This window comes from Gorilla gorilla, chromosome 13, assembly GCF_029281585.2.
Source record: "Gorilla gorilla gorilla isolate KB3781 chromosome 13, NHGRI_mGorGor1-v2.1_pri, whole genome shotgun sequence".
NCBI classification, from domain to species: Eukaryota; Metazoa; Chordata; class Mammalia; order Primates; family Hominidae; genus Gorilla; species Gorilla gorilla.
Window position 1 is genome coordinate 25,382,751 of NC_073237.2, and position 21,578 is coordinate 25,404,328.

General features: G+C 44.1%; 1 protein-coding gene across 4 annotated transcripts in view; it reads left to right on the top strand.

The window, feature by feature from the left end:
- The window catches only part of FBXO10 (F-box protein 10), a 66,498-nt gene continuing 44,920 nt past the window's right edge, over nt 1–21,578 (top strand). Inside the window, exons 1-2 of one of the 4 annotated variants that reach the window (XM_063696234.1) lie at nt 483–606; nt 1,204–1,343. Coding sequence is in view for 3 of the 4 variants with exons in the window: in XM_063696233.1 (XP_063552303.1) it covers nt 190–606 (417 nt within the window). In the remaining variant the exon portion in view is untranslated. Of the gene's footprint in view, nt 607–635; nt 924–1,203; nt 1,344–21,578 lie in introns of those variants that run through there. The other 3 variants (XM_063696233.1, XM_004048041.5, XM_055351539.2) reach the window with 3 other exon arrangements.

The following is a 21,578-nucleotide window of genomic DNA, read 5'->3' on the forward strand; positions in this document are numbered from 1 at the left end:
CATACAACTAATTTAATATGTACTCCTAGTACATTGTCTGGCAGGTAGCCAATGGTCAGTTTGTTCAGTGAATGAACCCAGACCCTACATGCTCATCTACAGGGTGCCTAGCACCCCAGGAAACTGCTCCTTATACTGTTAGATAACTGGTGCTCGCAGGAATCTTATTTACACCGTATTGGCCTTAGCATGCTTCCCTGCAGTTTCCACCCACTGGTTCTATTTCTGCCCCTTCTGGGGCCACGCAACACGAGCCTGAATCGTCCTTCCGCAAGCTCGCCTTTGCAGTACCCGAAGCCCCACGCGCCCCCTCCTCGTCTGCCTTCCTCCCGCCTCCCGGTGCCCCTCCTGCAGATACAGCTTTTCTGCGCGGTGGTCGGGAAGCCCAGCCCCGGGCAGCCAGCTGCTCCCAGCATCCTTCGCCGCCTTGCGCGTCACATGACGGCGGCGGCTCCGCACGATCCCCAGGCAGCTGTCCGCCCCCGGGCGGGGCTGGCCGCACGCCGCAATCCTACCGGCTGCTGCTTCTCCAGCGGGGGCGGCGGGTGGCTTCCAGGGCACCGGCGGCCGCGGCCCGGACTCCGCGGTGGGCGAGCGCCCTGTGAGGTAAGCTGCCGGTGCGCAGAGGCTGCGGGCGAACTTGGGCGGCCGGGGGAGGGGACCCGGGGCGCTTCCCCAGGCGACCGACCCAGGAGGCGCCGCTCAGTCCTGGCCGAGGCAGAGCGTCTGGTCGGGCTTCGGGCATCGGGTCTGGCAGGACCATGAGGCGTACCCTCAGGCCGCCCGCCGCTCCGCGGTCTCCCGGCATCCGGAGGCTCAGGCGCGCCGACGGAGAGCTGTGCCTTGGTTTACCCTCCCGTAAAACTACCGGACGCGGAGCATGTATCTCCGCGGTGCCTCCAGCCCTGAGATTTTTCGAGTGTGTAAGTAAAGTCGAAGAAGAAGAAGCTGACTCTTGGGATGGGAAGAGCCTTCACCTAGGAACGCAGGGGCAAATATGGGGCTGGGCACCCACTGTGTATTTTATGCATATCTCAAGGGGCAAATATGGGGCTGGGCACCCACTGTGTATTTTATGCAAATCTCAAGGGGCAAATATGGGGCTGGGCACCCACTGTGTATTTTATGCAAATCTCAAGCCTCTCAGACGGTTTTTTCATCTTTAAACAAAAACTGATAACCCCTGTCCTGCCTCGCTCTTAGGACTACAGTGAAGAACAGGGGGGAAAGTCATTTGAGGAACCAGAACTCTGGAGTCAGTCAGCTCTGGTTCAGATCACAGTTCTGCCACTTACTGGCTTTGTGACCTTCAGCCAGATTGATTCCTCATCTGTGAAAAGGAGGTAATAAGCTCATGGGTTGCTGGGAGGATTAATTGTAAAGGGTTTAGCACTCAGTGTCTGGCACAAAAGCCTCAGTAGATAATGCTGTTAATATAAGCATTATTAGTAAGCTAGAGATTGCCCCACGTGAAGGGTTTTTTCAGCAGAATAATCACATTTGTTTCTATATTTTTAGTCCTGAAAACTGCCGTTTTGGTTTGTAAGACCTTTTCTTTTTCTCATTCTGGGCCCCCTTTGCCTTCTCTTTTACAATTGGCATATGAACCTGTTGTTCCTACCATATGAGTCAGGCTGGATGGGAACATCAATTTACTTGAGCAGATTGGTATCAGATTCCCTCTGAGGGGAGAGAAAAGTGCCAGGCATGTGTAGCCACCGAAAAAAAAACACAGTACGGTGATTGACTGTCAGAGCTGGAGGATGCCTGGGAAACCATCTAATCCAGCTGTCTCCTTTGCAAATGGAGAGACTGGACCCAGAAGGACGACAGGACTTTGATTTTGCTCAGGACCCAACAGAGTGCTGGCAGTGGGTAGTGGAGAGGATGGACATTTTACCAGGCACTATGCTTTCCCTCAGTTCTAATCTCATTCCGCATTTATTCAGCAGCTATATGGAACCCCTACTCTGTCTTGTACACCTACTAGGATCTGGACATAGAGCTGTGAACAAGACACACATGGTCCCTGTCCTCAAGGGGCTTTTTCCAGAGCTAGCTATGTTGTTTGCTGTTATATAATGTTTTATATATATATATCCATCTCCCTGCCCGTTCTCAGTACATTTTAAAATAACAATAAGCTGCAGCTCCCAGTGAGCTTACCTCATAACAGCTGGCCTCCAGGGATAGGAGCACACAGAGAGGCCTGAATTGTTTCCTGATCCCTCACACCAGTTCCAGAGCCCTTGCTGGAGCCTGGTGAGATTTGAGAGACTGGAGAAAAAGCTGCTTTGTCAGGGCTTTTAAGAAAGGATTTCCTTCTGCCCTGGAGCACTTGGATTTCTTTGTCTTTCTGGTTTCAAGCCTATTATTGTTTTTAGATTTCTGAGAAGAGCCGCCTTCACCATAGTGCCATCATTTTGGTTGCCGTGGTTATCAGGGGAATTGTATTTTTATGATCGCACAAGTAGCTGTTAAGCAATAAATGCTCAAGCAGTCACCAGGTCACCATGAGTTTCCATTCTCTGGTTTCTTTCAGTTGCAGTGCAGTTACACTATCCCTTCCTTCCCTCCCTCCTTTTGTCCTTCAATAAACGTGCATTGGTGGCAGTGCCAAGAGGAGTGGGAGTGAGTAGAAATAGATAAAAACATACGTAGACTCTGGCCTTAGGGACCTCAGATTCTTTGGCAGGGATAAAACTGAGGGCAGATTAGTGGGGGCTCTGATGATGTAGATGGGGAGTCAGCAAGAGCTCTCAGAGATGGGAGGGATGGTGTCCTGGGCAACCAAGAAGACATCACTTGCTTTTCACAGGAAGATGTGAAGTAAACAAATTCCTTGTACCTGCTTCAGTCAGGAAATAGATGGAACAAGCGTTTCGTTCTTTCAGTTTGCCTTAATGAATGAACCTATTCTTGAGTTACCTGTCATGGGTTTTGTTTGAAATGTCTGCTAATTTCTCTCATTACCCTCTTTCTTTTAGTTTAGTGATTATTAGTTTCCCACTCGTCTAAAATGTTTGATACTGTATACATAAAGGAATGTACACAAAGAGACATTTGATTAAGATTTTGTCTATTTCAGTTTAGATGTTTAACATGTATGTCTGATTTCACAAGTTGGGTTTAAATTCACTCTTGTCTTTCCTTATTTTTTTCTAAGTTGACTCCCAAGTCCTCTCTAATGTCCTTATTAGTGAGAATTCCAGTGTCTCCTTCTCCAGCCTCTCTGGGGGGCTTATACATTCCAATGGGGTCAGTCTTACTGTCACTCTCCAGAGGAGAGAGAACTGCATTGTCTGAGCAGTCCACACACATTGTCATTCCTGACACAGCTATATGGCATCACTGTTGAAGAGCTGTCCTACACAGTCCACGGATGTGTGATCACTGCTGCTCAATGCCCTTATTGGACCAAATCTCTGCCAGCATGATTCCATGCTTGGTTTTCCAAGGTTAGAGCTTGTTTCATTTATGCTTGCGTGCTCAGCCATTCTCCCCAAAGCACCTCACTCTGGGCTTTTGTTGAGCTTTTCACCAGGCTGGGTTCCCCTGGTCTCCTGGAGAGTTCTCTTTTAGGGCATTTGGGGCCCTTCCTGCTAGCAACCTTGGTCATGGTCATCTAGACCACCCAAGAGATGTCTCTGTTTTCAAACTTCTTATCAGAGTTTGTGGGCTCAGTCCCTTCTCTTCCTAACCTTAACCCAAATCCCTTTGGCAAATTGGTTTCACATACTCTCCAGGGTTCTGCCTACCGATGATTCTCAGGAATGACAGCCTTCAACAAGATAGCTACCCCAGGACTTTGGGTGCCTACTCACCTTACTTTTCCATATGTAAAGAGGGGTCCTCAGGTCACCCTGAGCCACACAGATTTAGGCATTCTGAAAAATTTACTTGGCATGTACCCTGTTAGGGATTTTGCAGGCAAGGTTTTAATTTAAAAAGAAAGGATATTAGTTTTCTCAATTTTTCTAAGAAACAATAATCAGTATATTTATTTCATTTATTTGTTTTAAACTTTTTGAATATGAAATACAGCAAATATGCATGGTAAAAAACACAATATATAGTTTAGCAAATAACTCTAAAGGAAATACACACATAATCACCAACATGTCAAGAACTGGAACATTGCCAATACTCAGTACCTGCTTCCAAATCATAATTTCCTCCCCTAGAAGAAATCATCTTGTGATAATCATTTTTTGCTTTTCTTTGTAATTATATCACCTATGTATATATCCCTAAACAATATAGTTTTAAGTTTTTTAATTTCATACATATAGAATCATACTTTTGCATTTTGTGTTTTGCTTCTTTTGCTCAACTTGTTTGTGAGATGCATCCATGTGGCGGCCTCACTTATTTTCGTTGCCAACAGTGTTTCATGGTATGACTGTGTCACAATAGATGTATTCATCCTGTGGTTGATGGATACTTGAGTTGCTTATAGTTTCTGACTGCCAAGTGCATCCTTAGATATTTTCTGATGTATTTGAACAAGTTTCTTTAGGTTATATATGTTAGAGTACAATTGCTTTACTAGATAGTGTCGAACAGTTTACTTTCCTACCAGGAGTATATGAGAGTTCCAGTTGCTTCATATGCTGGCAAATAGTTGCTTTTATTGGTTTTAATATTTTAACTATTTTCATGTGTGTGTCTTGATATTTCTTATGGTTTTAACTTGCTCTCCTTGGTTACTCTTGAGGTTGAGCACTTTTTTCTTTTTTCTTTTTTTAGAAACAGGGTCTTGCTTTGTCACCCAGGCTGGAGTGCAGTGGCGTGATCATGGCTTACTGTAGCCTCAACCTCCTAGGCTCAAGAGATCTCTCCCATCTCAGCCCCCTGAGCAGCTGGGACAGCCGGATAATTATTTCAGTTTTTTTTGTAGAGACCAGGTCTTGCCATATTTTCCAGGCTGGTCTCAAACTCCTGGACTCAAACTGTTCTCCCATGTCAGCCTCCCCAAGTGCTGGGATTACAGGTGTGAGCTACCATGCCCAGCCCTTGAGCAGTTTTTTGTTGGTTAATTGGATTGCCTCTTTTGTGAACTGTCTATTCATGTCTCTTGCCATTTTTAAATTTTTTAAATTGATTTTTCAATAAGGAAATATATATATATGGCTCTCTTTTCACCCTCTTAAATGGTGATATCTTAGATCCCATTCTATAGAAGCAGGGCATAAAATAGGGATTCTTGTTCAAGTGAGACTGTGGGAGAAACGCTCAGGAAGAGGAGTATGAGGAAAGCTGGATTGGGGGAGGAGAGGCACAGCCTGGTGAGGGGCAGTTGCAGTTTTCTGGAGAAAGGGACATCTGTGAGTTGTTCTCAGCTGACACCACATCTCAGTGACAGGTGTGCTAGCCAGTAAAGACGATCTGGATGGAACCAGTAGTATTCTCCACAGTCCACTTCTTGTACCATACAGATAGGCTTGCTTCTTATATTAAGTTCACTGTATCCAGGTACAGCTTCTCCAGGATTCTGGTTAGTCACAAATCCTGGGAAAACTTATAAGAGGAAGATTAGTGAGACAAATTACAACCCTTGCTGCTGCAGTTGGTCCAGAAATCTAACAAATACCCATATCATCCTCTTCCATCATCCATTTTAGTTTCCCCTTCTTTGTCCCTTGAATGTATGATAGAACTTGGTGATGAAGCCACCTGGGCTTGCAGATGTGTTTTCTTTGCAATCTTATTTTTGACCACAGACTCAATGTCTTTAATGGTTCTAGGGTGATTTTGTTTTTATAATTTCTTAACTAAGTAATATTTTCCTAGGAGTTTATCCCTTCATATTTATTTATATAAAGTTGTTTATAATTTTTTTTTTTTTTTTTTTTGAGACGGAGTCTTGCCCTGTTGCCAAGCTGGACTGCAGTGGCGCAATCTCAGCTCACTGCAACCTCCGCCTTCCGGTTTCAGGCGATTCTCCTGCCTCAGCCTCCTGAGTAGCTGGGATTACAGGCACGCGCCACCACGCCCAGCTAATTTTTTGTATTTTTAGTAGAGACGGAGTTTCACCACGTTGGCCTGGATGGTCTCCATCTCTTGACCTCGTGATTCACCCGCCTCAGCCTCCCAAAGTGCTGGGATTACAGGCGTGAGCCACCGCACCTGGCCGTTTATAATATTTTCTTATCCTTTGGTGTACAACATCTATAGAGATATCCCCTCTTTCATTCTGATTTCATTTTAATGCTTTTTTTCCTTCTTCTTTGGTTTTAGTAGAGGTTCTTTTCAGAGAACCTGCTTTTATCATCAGTGATAGTCTTCATAATAAATTTGTTTTCTGTTTCATAAGTTCTGCTCTGTTCTTAATTTTTTCTTCTATTTTCCTTGGATTTATTTTGTTCTTTTTCTGACTTTTTGAAATTGATGTTTAGTTTCATTAATTTTTATCTTTTTGATTCTTTCTATTTAAGGTTATACATTTTTTTCCAAATTCTGTTTCAGCAGGAGTTCACAAGTTTTTATATGTGGTATCTCTGTTGTTTATTTCTTTTCTTCTTTTTTTCCGAGACAGACTTTCACTCTTGTTGCCCAGGCTGGAGTGCAATGGCACAATCTTGGCTCACTGCAACCTCCACCTCCCGGGTTCAAGGGATTCTCCTGCCTCCTCAGCCTCCCAAGTAGCTGGGATTTCAGGCATGCGCCACCATGCCCAGCTAATGTTTTTGTATTTTAGTAGAGACAGGGTTTTACCATGTTGCTCAGGCGGGTCTCGAACTCCTTACCTCAGGTGTTCCACCTGCCTTGGCCTCCCAAAATGCTGGGATTACAGGCATGAGCCACTGCGCCCAGCCTTCTTTGTCGTTTATTTCTAAAAATATTCTAATTTCCATTGTAATTCTTTCTTTAACCAATAGATATTATATTTGAGAAATGTGTTTTGTAATATCCAAACATACTAATATTTTCTAATTATCCTTTATTTATGACTAATTATGACTGTGGTCAGTGAGCTTGTTCTGTTTTTGGTTTGTTTGTTTGTTTGTTTTTGAGACAGTCTCACTGTCTCCCACATTGGAGTACAGTGGTGTGATCATAGCTAACTGCAGCCTTGAACTCCTGGCTCAAGCAATCCTCCTGCCTCAGTCTCCCCAGGTAGCTGGAAGGACTACAGGTGTGAGCCACTGTGCTCGAAGCTGTGTAATTTTAATCCTTTGAAATTTCTTGATACTTCTGTTAGAGCTCTGTTTATGGTCAGTTTTTATAAATGTTCCATGTGTGTTTGAAAGTAAAGTGTATTCTACAGTTATTGGATTCAATGTCCAATGAAATGCCATTAGATCAAGTTTGTTAATGGTGTTCAAATCTTCTTTATCCTTACTGGGTGTTTTTTTTTTTCCTATGAATTATAGAGGGATGTGTTTAAATATCCAAGTATAATTATGAATTTGTCTACTTCATCTTTTAATTTTTTTTTTTGCTTTATATCTGTAAGGCCATATTATCAGGTGCATGTACAAATATAAAGTTGTTTTATCTTCTTAATTCTTAATTCACTTTTTATCATTATGAAGCTGCCTTTTTTGTTTCTAATAATTTTTTTTTTTGCCTTATACTTTACCTGATAGTGTAGCTATGCCATCTTTTTAAAAATCTACAGAAGGTATTTTTTTTCCATTAGTTGCATCTTTTCTGTAACTGTGTTTTAGGTAAGTCTCTTATGAATAGCATGTAATTGGGTTTTGGTTTTTTAAACCCTGGGAAAACTCATAAGGAAGTTTTAAAGTCAGGGAAAACCCTGACTTTCTTTGTCTTTTAATTAGAACATTTAGTCCATTTTCATTAATAGCACCACTGATGTATTTTTGTTTAGGTCTACCTTATTTTATGCTTTCAATCTGTTTGTCCTGACAGTTCTCCATTTCATTATAGCTGTCTTCCCTTCTTTGGAGCTATTTTTCATCATTCACCTTTTTTTTGTACTAATGTGGATGTTATACACTTTTTCTTAATGGTTATGCTTGAAATTTCAATTTGACCAAAGTTGATAGATTTCCGTTATAAGTGGTGAATATCCTTGCTCTTTTGGACAGACAGTACAGCGACCTTAGACCACATGAACTCCGTTTATCCTTTTTCCACCTTAGGGTAGAGGAGATGTAAATACAATGTATCAACTTTGATTGGAGTCTTACTAGCCTACAGAGAGAAAAAGGAAGAGAGTAAAGAATTTACCTGAGAAAACAAAGTAAATTGGTTTCTTGAAAACAAAGTAAAGTGGGTGGGTGGGGATGTGTGCCAGTGGCTCACACCTGTAATCCCAGCACTTTAGGAGGCTGAGGTGGGCGGTTCGCCTGAGGTCAGGAGTTCGAGACCAGCCTGGCCAGCATGGTGAAACCCCATCTCTACTAAAAATACAAAAATTAGTCAGGTGTGGTGGCAGGCGGCTGTAATCCCAGCTACCCGAGAAGCTGAGGCAGGAGAATCACTTGAATCCAGGAGGTGGCGGTTGCAGTGAGCCAAGATCGCGCCACTGTACTCCAGCTTGGGCAACAGAGCAAGACTCCATCTCAAAAATAATAATAATAATAATTTACTTGAGAAAACTGTATTTGTCAGGATTTGTTTGCTTGTAGGTGATCAGCTTAAACTATTTGAACTTGAAAAAGAACATCAGTTGGCTTTAAAAAGAAAATGTTACTGTGTCCCTGGCCCTTTGATCTCTTGCAGTCTCTCACCTTAATTGTCTGAGTATGGCTTCATTCCTCATATGGACTCTTTCGAGTTGCCCCATTCCTTGCAAGAGGATGGGGGATTCTTACTGTCTTCTTTGGGTCAAGTATCCATCCTGTGAGGTAGAGGACTGCAACACTCTCAGTGGCAGCCCCAGCAGGACTAAATAGAGTAGAAGCGGGGTTCTCCTGAGGACGCAGAAGAGGGAAGGTGCTGGGCAGACATAGCTAAGGCCAGATGCAGTGGCTCATGCCTGGAATCCCAGCACTTTGGGAGGCCGAGGCGGACGGATCACCTGAGGTCACGAGTTCAAGACCAGCCAGGCCAACATGGTGAAACCCCATCTCTACTAAAAATGCAAAAATTAGCCAGGCATGGTGCCTCCTAGTTCCTTTCTTGGAGTACTGGGGTTCCTAACTTGTGAAGTGATGATATAGGAACTTCTAGCCCCACCATCACATATATATAAACTCACAAATCATGAAATAAGAATGAATTTGATCCTGCAATTGTTATGCACTAAAATATCACCACACAATAAATGTTTACTCATAGGAATTGCATACTATGTTTTGGTTGTTATAAGTGCTCATTAAGACAATATGTAAGGCTGGGCATGGTGTCTCACGCCTATAATCCCAGCACTTTGCGAGGCTGAGGCAGGAGGATCGCTTGAGCCCAGGACTTTGAGACCAGCCTGGGCAACATAGTGAGACCTCATCTCTAAAAAAAAAAAAAAAAAAAAAAATTTAGCTGGGTGTGGTAGCGTGTGCCCATAGTCCCAGCTACTCAGGAGGCTGACGCTGGAAGATCACTTGAGCCCAGGAGATTGAGGCTGTAGTGAGCCAAGATCACATCACTGCACTCCAATCTGGGTGACAAAGCAAGACCTTGTCTCGAAAAAAAAAAGACATATAAAAAGCACCTGGCATTTAGTAAGCCCTCAAAACACCCTTGCCTGCCCCTTCAAGGACATGCAATAAATTTATGTGAGAATCAGTACTAAAACCCGGATCTGGGGACCCCCCTGCAACTCCCCTTCTGTCTCCTAAGTAAACCAAAATGAACAGGCAGTGCATTGAAAGGAGAGAGGGTCCTTATGGCTCCAAGCCCACTCAGAAAGCACCATCAGAACACAGCTTTCTGGTTTATGTCATCAAATTTCAAAGCTGAAAATAAGAAACAGATGGTTATTTCTCACGCTGAGGAGAGCTACGGTTTGAAGAAATGATGAAGAGCCCAGCTGAAGTTTTTCTCATCTTAAAATTTAAGTTTCGTCTCATTTCCAATGGTGTGTGTAGGTGTGTGTACAGGGCTCTTTGGGGTTATAATATTTTACTATTACTTTAGAACAGTTTACTCCACAAAACTAGGGACATTTACTTTGATTTGAAGAAAGATTTTAAATCATTACTCCATTACAGTTGCTCAGTTAATACAGTTTGTAGTTATTTACGCTGTGCCTATGAGGCTTGTGTGCCTCATAATGTTGGAAGAGAAATTTTTTCTTTTCCTGTCAATACTAAATAGGGTTCTGAGCAGCCCTTGATTTTTTTTTCCACTTTTTTTTTTTTTTTTTTGAGATAGAGTCTCACTTTGTTGTCCAAGCTGCACTGTAGTGGCGTGGTCTCAGTTCACTGCAACCTCCACCTCCCAGGTTCAAGCGATTCTCTGCCTCAGCCTCCCAAGTAGCTGGGATTACAGGTGCCCACCACTATGCCTGGCTAATCTTACTTTTTTATTAGAAACTAAATTCCAACACTTTGATACTAGTATTGCCCTCTGTGGGTAGAAAGTGTGTTTCCCTTGTTATACAAATGTGAAACAAGAGTTAAGTCACCTGCCCTCATGATTAGTTCTGCAAGGGAGAGGCAGAGCCCAAACTAGAGTGTGAATGAAGCCTGTTGAGTCCCTTTTGTCAGCGTCATTTCATAGGGCCTTTTGTGCTGGGACTCACAGCAGCTCCCCATGGTCCCCCAAATTAACTAGAAACTGTTTACCTTTGGCTAAGGGTGTTCCATGTGAACACCCTTACAGGTGGCCTTTCTCACTGATCCCTTCAGACTCCTGGAGCTGTAGCCAGACTGAACCTCCCAACATGTCCTAAGCCCAGCTGAAGGTTTTCTACCTCAGGGGCTTTTGCTGATGCTGTTTCCTCTGCTATAGCCCCCTTTCTTCCTCTTCTGAATGTTCCAGTCCTATGCAAATTTCAGAGTCCAGTTCAGATACCAGCTCCTCCATGAAGCTTGGCTTAGTGGTTAAAAACAGAGTCTTTGGGGACAGGCTGGGCTTCAGTGGTTCTGCACCTCTCTAACGAGTGATTGGGGCAAGCCATTTGTCACATAAGTTTAGTTTCTTGAACTGAAAAATGAAGACAGTATTAATTTCAGTCATTGCTTCTCAAATTTAGGGTGCACATCAGTTCCCTGGTGATGTTGTTAAAATGCCAAATCTGATCCAGGAAGTACAAGGTGGTGCCCAATGTCTGTCACTTCTAACAAGCTCCTAGGTCCTGGGAGCACATTTTGAGTTGTAAGGCTTGAAGAGATCTTCAGGGAATAAGATGAAATAATGCATGAAAAGCACTTAATATTGTGCCCCTCAAATAGCAGTACTTAGTAAAAGCTACCTGCTGCTGTTTTTGTTGTCTTCCATTATTATTGGTTTGTTTCCCTAGCTGGAGGTCACATTTTTGTTCTTTAAACATGGGCTTTCCCTTTTTTATGGCACTGTATTAGTCTGTGCTCTCGCTGCCATGAAGAAATATCTGAGACTAATTTATAAAGAAAAGAGGTTTAATTGACTCACAGTTCCACATGGCTGGGGAGGCCTCAGGAAACTTACAATCATGGTGAAAGGCACCTCTTCACAGGGTGGCAGGAGAGAGATGAGTGCAAGCAGGGGAAATTCCAGAGACTTATAAAAGCATCAGATCTCGTGGGACTCACTATCACGAGAACAGCATGGGGGAAACCGTGCCCCATGATCCAATTACCTCTACATGGTCCCTCCCCTGACAAATGGGGATTGTGGGAATTATAATTCAAGATGATATTTTGGGTGGGGACACAGCCAAACCATATCATTCTGCCCCTGGGCCCTCCCAAATTTCATGTCTTCATATTTCAAAACACTATCATTCCTTTCCAACAGTACCCCAAAGTCTTAACTCATTCCAGCATTAACCCAAAAGTCCAGGTCCAAAGTCTCATCCGAGACAAGGCAAGTCCCTTCTGCCTATGAGCCTGTAAAATCAAAAGCAAGCTAGTTACTTCCTAAATACAGTGGGGGTACGGACATTGGGTAAATATACCCATTCCAAATGGGAGAAATTGGCCAAAGGGGCTACAGGCCCTATGCAAGTCCAAAATCCAATAGGTTAGTTATTAAACCTTAAAGTTCCAAAATGATCTCCTTTGACTGCATGTCTCATATTCAGGTTATGCTGATGCAAGAGGCGGGCTCTCAGCCTTGGGCAGCTCCACCCCTGTGGCTTTGCAGGATACAACCCACCTCCTGCCTGCTTTCACAGGCTGGTGTTGAGTGTCTGCAGCTTTTCCAGGCACATGATGCAAGCTCTCGGTGGATCTGCCATTGTGGGGTCTGGAGGATGGTGACCTTCTTCTCACAGCTCCACTGGGCAGTGCCCCCGTGGAGACTCTGTGTGGGGGCCCCGACCCCACATTTCCCTTCTATACTGCCCAAGCAGGTGTTCTCCATGAGGGCTCCGCCCCTGCAGCAAACTTCTTCCTGGACATCCAGGTGTTTCCATACATGCTCTAAAATCTAAGTAGAGGTTTCTATACCTCAGTTCTTGACTTCTGTGCACCCACAGGCTCAACACCATGTGGAAGCCGCCAATGAGTAGGGCTTGCACCCTCTGAAGCAATGGCCCAAGCTGTACCTTGGCCCCTTTTAGCCACGGCTGCAGCTGAAGCAGCTGGGATGCAGGGTACCATGTCCCAAGGCTGCACAGAGCAGAGGGTCCCTGTGCCTGGCCCAGGCCCATGAAACCATTTTTCCCTCCTAGGCCTTGGGCCTGTGATGGGAGGGGCTGCCTTGAAGTTCTCTGACATGCCCTGCAGACATTTTCCCCATTATCTTGGTGATTAACATTCCTCATTAGTTGTGCAAATTTCTGCATTGGGCTTGAATTTCTCCCCAGAAAATGGGGTTTTCTTTTCTATCACATCCAATAGGCCAGTCATTAAACCTTAAAGTTCCAAAATGATCTCCTGCAAATTTTCCAAACTTTTATGCTCTGCTTCCTCTTGAATGCTTTGTCGTTTAGCAGTTTCTTCTGCCAGATACCCTAAATCATTTCTCTCAAATTCAAAGTTCCACAAATCTCTAGGGGAGGGACAAAATGCTGTGAGTCTCTTTGCATAGCAAGAGTTACCTTTACTCCGGTTCCCAAGAAGTGCCTTATCTCCATCTGAGACCACCTCAGCCTGAACTTCATGGTCCATATCACTATCAGCATTTTGATCAAAGCCATTCAACAAGTCCCTAAGAAGCTCCAAACTTTCCCACATCTTCTTGTCTTCTGAGCCCTCTAAGTCTCTAGGAAGTTCCAGACTTTCCCACATTTTCCTGTCTTCTTCTGAGCCCTCCAAACCATTCCAGCCTCTGCCTGTTACCCAGTTCCAAAGTCGCTTCCACATTTCAGGTATCTTTACAGTGGCACCCCACTCTCTGTGGTACCAATTTACTGTATTAGTCTGTTCTCATGCTGCTGTTAAGAAATACCCACAACTAGGTAATTTATAAACAAAAGAGGTTTAATTGACTCACAGTTCTGCATGGCTGGGGAGGCCTCAGAAAACTTACAATCATGGCGGAAGGCACCTCTTCACAGGGTGACAGGAGAGAGTATGAGTGCAAGCAGGGGAAATGCCAGATGGCTCATAAAACCATCAGATCTCGTGAGACTCACTCACTATCATGAGAACAGCATGGGGAACCGCCTTCATGATCCGATTACCTCTACTTGGTCACACCCCTGACACATGGGGATTATGGGGAGTATAATTCTAGATGAGATTTTGGGTGGGGACACAGCCAAACCATATCAGGCACTAAGCATTTTTCCCCTTGAATTGTGGGATTTCTTTGGTTTTCTTTTTGTCTTTCGGGTGTTTTTTGGTAGACATATCTTTGTTCTGCCAGACTTGAGAGCAGGGTCTTTATCTGATTCCCACTGACTCACAAGGTGCTAACCACTTGGTCTTATACACAGCAAGTGTTGAATACATACTTGGGTTCTTATTTACTTCTTTTTTTATTCCACAGGGATCTGTGTGGCAGCAGGGAATCTATTGCTAATGATTTGAGTAGTCTCAGCTATGCTAATATACCAGATAATGATGAGGGTGATTATTTATTCAGTAAATGATTGTTGAGCACCTGCTATGCACCAGGCATAGTTCTGGGCATAGGGCAAAGCAGTGATGCAAAGTTTCTGCCCTTCAGGAGCTTACATTTTACTCAGGGGAGACAGACAATAAATGAAGAAAAACATTTAATTCCACAGGGAATTTCCTCCTAGAGGTGCCCAGGCTCTGTCACCTGGTGCTCTGGGTCCACAGGTGTGTTTCCCTTTTCCCGTGGTTCATCCCTGTGGAATAACTCAGCACTTCCTGTGTCCCCTCTGCCCCCTCACAGATCCACTCACACAAAAGAATTTGTGAGCGACCGAGACATTAGAGAGCTTACAGGGAGCCAAAGCAAGGGCTTCACTTTATACTCAACTGTTAATACCAAAACGTTCCCCTGTTGCCACTTCCTCCCACCACACAGCTCCCAAGTGCAGATCTCTGAGGGATGTTTTTATTCCTGACCCCAGCCTGCCTGCCCATCTTGGTGCTTGGTGAACGGGCACATGGAACCCACCCTTCCCAGAAGCAGTGGGAGTACAGACAGCAAATGAACAAAGCCGCAGCCTTTCTTCCAGTGCCTCACAGGTGCAGAGCTCTGGACAGTGCTGTGAGGGAGGTTGTTCCCACTTTCCCCTTTACAGATGTGTTTCCATTTCATGCCGTTGAGATGTTAGACTGGCCAAGGGCTTGTTCATCAGATTGCTTCTCTCTCTTAACTCCTTCACCAGTGATCTCAGCCCATGCCATGGTTTTAAATGTCATTCAGGTCTCTATTCAAATGTCACTTCCTCAGAGACCTTCCTTGACAACCCTGTCTGAAATAGCACATGCATGCACATATACCCCTTAACCTGCTTTATTTCTCTTCATAGCATTTATGTTAATATCTTTTTCGTTTATTGTCTGTCTCTGAAGGTAGGGACTTTGTCTTATTTACTGCTTTTCAGTTCTTGGAACAATGCTTGGCACATAGTAGGCAATCAACGAATGTTTGTTGAATAAATGATTTTTTTCTCTGGAAATTGTCAAAATCTGCATGAGGTGTATCAGGCCAGCCATTGTCAGCCTCAGTTTAGAGGCAAGGAAATAGGTTCAGAAAGGTTCAAGGACATGCTGAAGTCACAGGGCGAGGCAGCAGCAGAGCCTGCTTGTTGAGAGCCGAGTCTTATGGGACTTGCCTCCTGAGAGAGTGGCCTCCTCCTCTCCCACTGAGGCTGGGGACACCAGGTGGCCCAGAGGCATGTGAATACCTCCAGTGGGAGGTTAGGAGAGTGCTACACAGAAACTCTGAGTTCTAACACTCTTGGGACCATAAAAACTGGAACAAGTCTGGGCATGGTAACTCACGCCTGTAATCACAGTATTTTGAGAGGCTAAGGTGGGAGGATCACTTGTGGCCAGGAGTTCGAGGCTGCAGTGAGCTATGATCCTGCCACTGTACTCCAGCCTGGGCAACACAGAGAGACCTCATTTCTTAAAAAAAAAAAAAAAAAGAAGTTGGTTTTGTTTTGTTTTGTTTTGTTTTTTTGAGACGGAGTCTTGCTCTTTCGCCCAGGCTAGAGTGCAGTGGCACGATCTCGGCTCACTGCAAGCTCCGCCTCCTGGGTTCACACCATTCTTCTGTCTCAGCCTCCCGAGTAGCTGGGACTACAGGCGCCCACCACCATGCCCGGCTAATTTTTTGTATTTTCAGTAGAGACGGGGTTTCACCGTGTTAGCCTGGATGGTCTCAATCTCCTGACCTCATGATCTGCCTGCCTCGGCCTCCCAAAGTGCTGGGATTACAGGCATGAGCCACCGCGCCCGGCAAAATAAAAAGTTTTTTTAATCAAAAAACGGAACCACTTGGGGCCTACTTCAGGCCATACTCCCTCCATCCCAGACAGGCTTCCATCATTGTTTTTCCAGTTCTTTACAGGCATCACACTCCAGGTACACAGGCTCTGGGAACATTTGTTACTTTTAATTCCACATGCAGAGGCCCCAGTGGTAAAAAGGAAAGGCAAAACTTGAATGCATTAAAAAAGATAGGCGGGCGGATCATGAGGTCAGGAGATCGAGACCATCCTGGCTAACACAGTGAAACCCCGCCTCTACTAAAAGTACAAAAAATTAGCCGGGCGTGGTGGCGGGCCCCTGTAGTCCCAGCTACTCAGGAGGCTGAGGCAGGAGAATGGCGTGAACCCGGGAGGCGGAGCTTGCAGTGAGCTGAGATCGGGCCACTGCACTCCAGCCTGGGCGAAAGAGCAAGACTCCGTCTCAAAAAAAAAAAAAAAAAAAAAAAGATAAAATAAAAAGTGTTACCTTGTTCTAAGAAATCCCTGTTGTTTCATGAATCTCCATGGATTAGTGTAAAGATATAGTAAATAAAGCCAAATGGAATGATAGGAAATGTGCATGTGTGCTCGGAGTCAAGAGGGGGCAATTGTTGGCTTCATTCTAGATACAGAGCCCTGGAGTTGGGTACACAGGCAAGTTTGGGGGAAAACAAATGCTGAAGGGTTGACAGTAACCTGCTAGGAAATCCCCCTTCCCCTGAGAGGCCAGTGACTAAACCATGTGCTTCCTACTATAGGTGGGCTTCTTGGAACCCCAAGAAACCGAAGCTCCAGTAGTTTCTACGTCAGGTGGCTTGGCCCCAAATCCACCAGACACCCTCACATCATCCTAAGGGAAGGAAATTATAATTAATATTTGCAAAATTGTGAGTTCCTGCCCTCACTGTTCCACCTAAATACCTCTCCTGGATGGGTCTCCTTAAAATATAGCTCTGATCAGGCCACTTCCCTTCTGAGGAATCTATAATAGACAAGTACAAGCTTCTTAGTCTGGCATTCAGGGCCTTTCCCATCATGCAACTTGTGAAAGAGGGTCGAGCACCAGTGGCTCCAAGGGGTCAGAACTGACACCACCTGGGGAAGAGTAGTGAAGTCAATCTCAAGGTGTCCGAGGGCTTTATAATAGTGCCCTTTAGAGTTTCATATGCTCTTTCAGCCTCTGCTATGGTAACAAACAATCTGCAAGTTCTTAGTGCCTTAACCCAAACAAAGGTGTATTTTTCATGCATGGTGTTTGTCCATCTTGGCTTGGTCGGGATCTCTGCTTACTCTAATCATGTAAGGATCCAGGTTCCTAGAGTAACCGTCATCTCAAATGTTGCCAGTTGCTGTGCCACAGAGAAAAGCAAGCTGTGGATGATCTTGCATAGGCAATGAAGTGCTCTAGTCGAGAAGTAACACACATCTCTTCTACTCAAAACCCATTGGTTAGTACTAGTCTTGTGGCCCCATTTGACCTCAGGAGAGATCAGATGTACAATCTTGTCATGTGCCCAGAAGGAAAGAAAACTGGAAGTAGTTGATGAAGAGCATTGATTCCCAATGTAATGTGCATTCAATTTTTTAATCATCACAGCAAGCCTTTGGGGTGCTATCAAGGTCCCCAATTTATATATGAGGAACCTGAGGCCCAGAGAGGTTAAGTGACTTGTTCAAGGTCACCTGCAACTTGACCCCAGGTCTTCTGGCTTTGAAATGATTGGTCTTTGCATGATACAGAGACAGCTGCTTCACTGAAAGGGTTGAAGCTGAGGAAGAAGGATGCTGCATCAAAGTGTGGGTGGGGCCCTTTATCACAATCACCAGGGAGCTTGTTAAAAATGCACATAATTGGTTCCACTCCAGAGATTCTGATTCTGGAGGTCTGAGATGAAGCTAGGAATAGGCCCCAGGTGATTCTCAGGTGATGACTGAAGAGCCACGATTAAAGAATCATTGCTATGGGAGGTCCTACTAAGTCTGGCTTAAAGATTTTCTTATTTCGGCCAGGCGTGGTGGCTCATGCCTGTAATCCCAGCACTCTGGGAGGCCGAGGCGGGCGGATCACCTGAGGTCAGGAGTTCAAAACAAACCTGACCATGGTGAAACCCCGTCTCTACTAAAAATAGAAAAAATTAGCCAGGCGTGGTGGTGCGCGTCTGTAATCGCAGCTGCTCGGGAGGCTGAGGCGGGAGAATCACTTGAACCTGGGAGGTGGAGGTTGCGATGAGCTGAGGTCACACCATTGCACTCCAGCCTGGGCAACAAGAGCGAAACTCCATCTCAAAAAAAAAAAGATTTTCTTTCTTCTTGATCTCACATTGTTATTAGCTATGACAGCAAATGGTTGCTATCACCTAATGGGTGATACATTAATTATTCACCTAAAATTTGAGGTGGGGGCATGATGGGGGCTCATTTCTGCTTATTCATTTACTTAAAAACACTGTTATTAAGCCTGTACTTTGTGCTGCATATTGGATGGTATGTGGGTTTCTTGCTGTATTCTCTGTAAGTGAATTATGATAGCCTAGGGTATTCATTATTGATGAGCTACTATGGGAAATGGGGGAAACCCATCTGGGACAGAAATTGTCAGTGCTGGATACTATGGGATGTCACATGGGGCACACAACGCATTGACTGGGTCGAACACTTATATAGTAAAGTAAACTAGGCTCGAGTTGAGAAGCAGAGACGCATTTATGAGGGTTGGTGGTTGCAATTTGGGTCTCTCTTATTCCAAGTCCCTCCTGAGACTTGGAATACTGACCATTAGCAATAGGTCCCAGGAGAACCCTAATGGAAAGTCCTGCAAAAGACCATATGGAAGCCTCTCACCTGGAAGGTGGTATAGGTTAGGTTCCTTTAGTGTTAGCTGATTCACTCTTGAACACCTGTCAGAGTTGCCCCTTGTAGAAGGAAAGAACATCATGGATAAAGCATCTCAGAAAGTGCACAGTATATGGTGCTCCCTGAAAGAAGAGTATATGGTTATACTCAGAGGAGCTCAGAAATCAAGAGCAGCCTGTGGGGACGATGAGAACACAGATTCTAACAAGTACGTCAAAGCTCTTAGCAATGATTAAAGATACTCCTTTCAGATGCAGCAGTTTGTCCTGGTTAAGATGAGATCGCCTACTGGGAGGAAATGTTTGGGTAGTTGATGGTTACCATACTTTCAGATGGAAGGTTATGAAAATGGGGATAATGATGTCCTTCTGGTGGTTTTAAATTGAAGTGGCTAAATAATAAGGAAAAAAGAAATGAAACCAGGACAGCTAGAAAAGTATTATAGATGAGCCCCTCTTTATAGGGAAATAGATAAGAAATGTAGAAAGATAAATGTAAACCGTGTGGGGACATAGTATGTAAGCTGTTATGTGGGAGGGAGATTATCTGAGCTAGCTAGAAGTGGACTTTGTGAACGGTCAAGGCCAGCTAGATGAAATGTAATATGTGAAGTCATTGAATTCAGAGTACCACCTATAGGTCACCAAAACTTTATGGAAAGACAGCAAAATAACATTTTAAAATTACTTCTCAAGTGAGGCAAGCCAAGAACATGGTTGGAGGAGAGGGCCTGAGGCTGAACTGCATCTACCCCACTCGGGTCCTGGCAGAGCTCCTTCCTCATGAGAATGACTTTGTGAGGAGAAAAGCAACATTCAAATTAAGAAAAGAATAATTAGAGGCAGAGCCATCCAAGGCCTCTGAAGGGGTAAAGAGGTCTGGGGTAAGGTTCAGAAGGGATGTAGAGTGCAAGGATATGAAGTTGTGAGGGAAAGAGTGAGTTACGTGAGAGTTCAGTATAAAAGGGTTCATTTGAGCTGCCAGAGGTACTACTCTCTTGTGATGATGGTCAGGTCAATTGTAAGTAATCATAAATCATCACTTATTGGCATCATTGCCTGAAAGAACCCATAGCCTGGGAAAAATCAGAATCCTACTCTCACAGTGCGTGGACACGTAGACCCAGTATTGGAATAATGTAGGCACCCTGTAGCTAAGAATGCTCTCCTTATCTTTCCCGTTGCCCTGAATAGTTGTAGTAGAGAAAGGAGTCAACACCAGGTATTGAGTCTTCAGAGAGAAAAGTACCCAGTCCCTATCGTAAACAATCCAGTGGAGGATGCAAAAGGCTTAGAAACAATGACCAAGCCAGTAGAAAAAGCATCTCTAATATCCAGATTGTGGTTTTGACATATTCCATTAAAGAATACAGAACAGGCCGGGTGTGGTGGCTCACGCCTGTAATCCCAGCACTTTGGGAGGCCAAGACGGATAGATCACCTGATGTCAGGAGTTCAAAACCAGCCTGGCCAACATGGTGAAACCCCCGTATCTACTAAAAATACAAAAATTAGCCAGGCATGGTGGCACGCACCTGTAATCTCAGCTACTCGGGAGGCTGAGGTAGGAGAATGGCTTGAACTCGGGAGGCAGAGGTTGCAGTGAGCCGAGATTGTGCCACTGCACTCCAGACTGGGCAAAAGAGAGAGACTCTGTCTCAAAAAAAAAAAAAAAAAAAAAATCCAGAACAAAAATATCCTCAACCGATTTATCATTGTTTGACAAAAGTACAAAAGCAATTCAATGGAGAAAGGGTAACCTTTTTAACAAATGGTCCTGGGACAGTTGGATAACCATAGGCTAAAAAGAAAAACTTCAACTTACACTTCAATAAGAAATTAACTCAAGATGGACCATAGGCTTAAGTATACAGTGTAAACTATAAAACTTTTAGAAAAAAACACAGGAAAAAATCTTTAGGATCTAGAGCTAGGTAAAAAGTTCTTAGACTTGATACCAAAAGCATAATGCATAAAAGGAAAAAAAGTGTCAAAAATGTGGTGATACTGTGGTGCTGGCATAAGGATTGACAAGTAGATCAATGAAACAATAAATAGTCCAGAAATAATCCCACACTACCATTGTTTGTTTTTTTTGAAAAAGGCACCAAAGCAACCCAATAAGGAAAGGAGACTGTTTTCAACAAATGGTGCTAGAATAACTTGATATCCACATAGAAAAAGAATGAACCTCAACCACTACCTCATACCATAACAAAAATTAATTCATGATGGATCATAGAACAGTATGTAAAAGTCAAAACCACAAAGCTTTTAGACAAGAGATTATATCCATGACTTAGGAATTAACAAAGCTTTCTCAGACAGATAGAAGAAAATAATCATAAAAAGAAAGAAATGGTAAGTTAGACTTCATCAAAATTAAAAACTTCTCATCAAAAGATTCCATTAAGACAATGAAAAGGCAAACCACAGATTGGGAGAAAATATTCAAAGAACATGTATCTGGCAAAGGACGTATAAAGAAGTCCTATAATTAAATATATATAAAAAAAAACAATTAAAAACAGACAAAAGGACCAGGCACAGTGGCTCACGCCTGTAATCCCAGCACTTTGGGAGGCCAAGGTGGGTGGATCACCTGTGGTCAGGAGTTTGAGACCAGCCTGGCCAACATGATGAAATCCCATCTCTACTAAAAATACAAAAATTAGCTGGGCATGGTGGCGAGCGCCTGTAATCCCAGCTACTCGGGAGGCTGAGGCAGGAGAATCGCTTGAACCTGGGAGGTGGAGGTTGGAGGTTGCGGTGAGCCGAGATTGCACCACTGCGCTTCAGCCAGGGTGACGAGCAAAACTCCGTCTGAAAAAAAA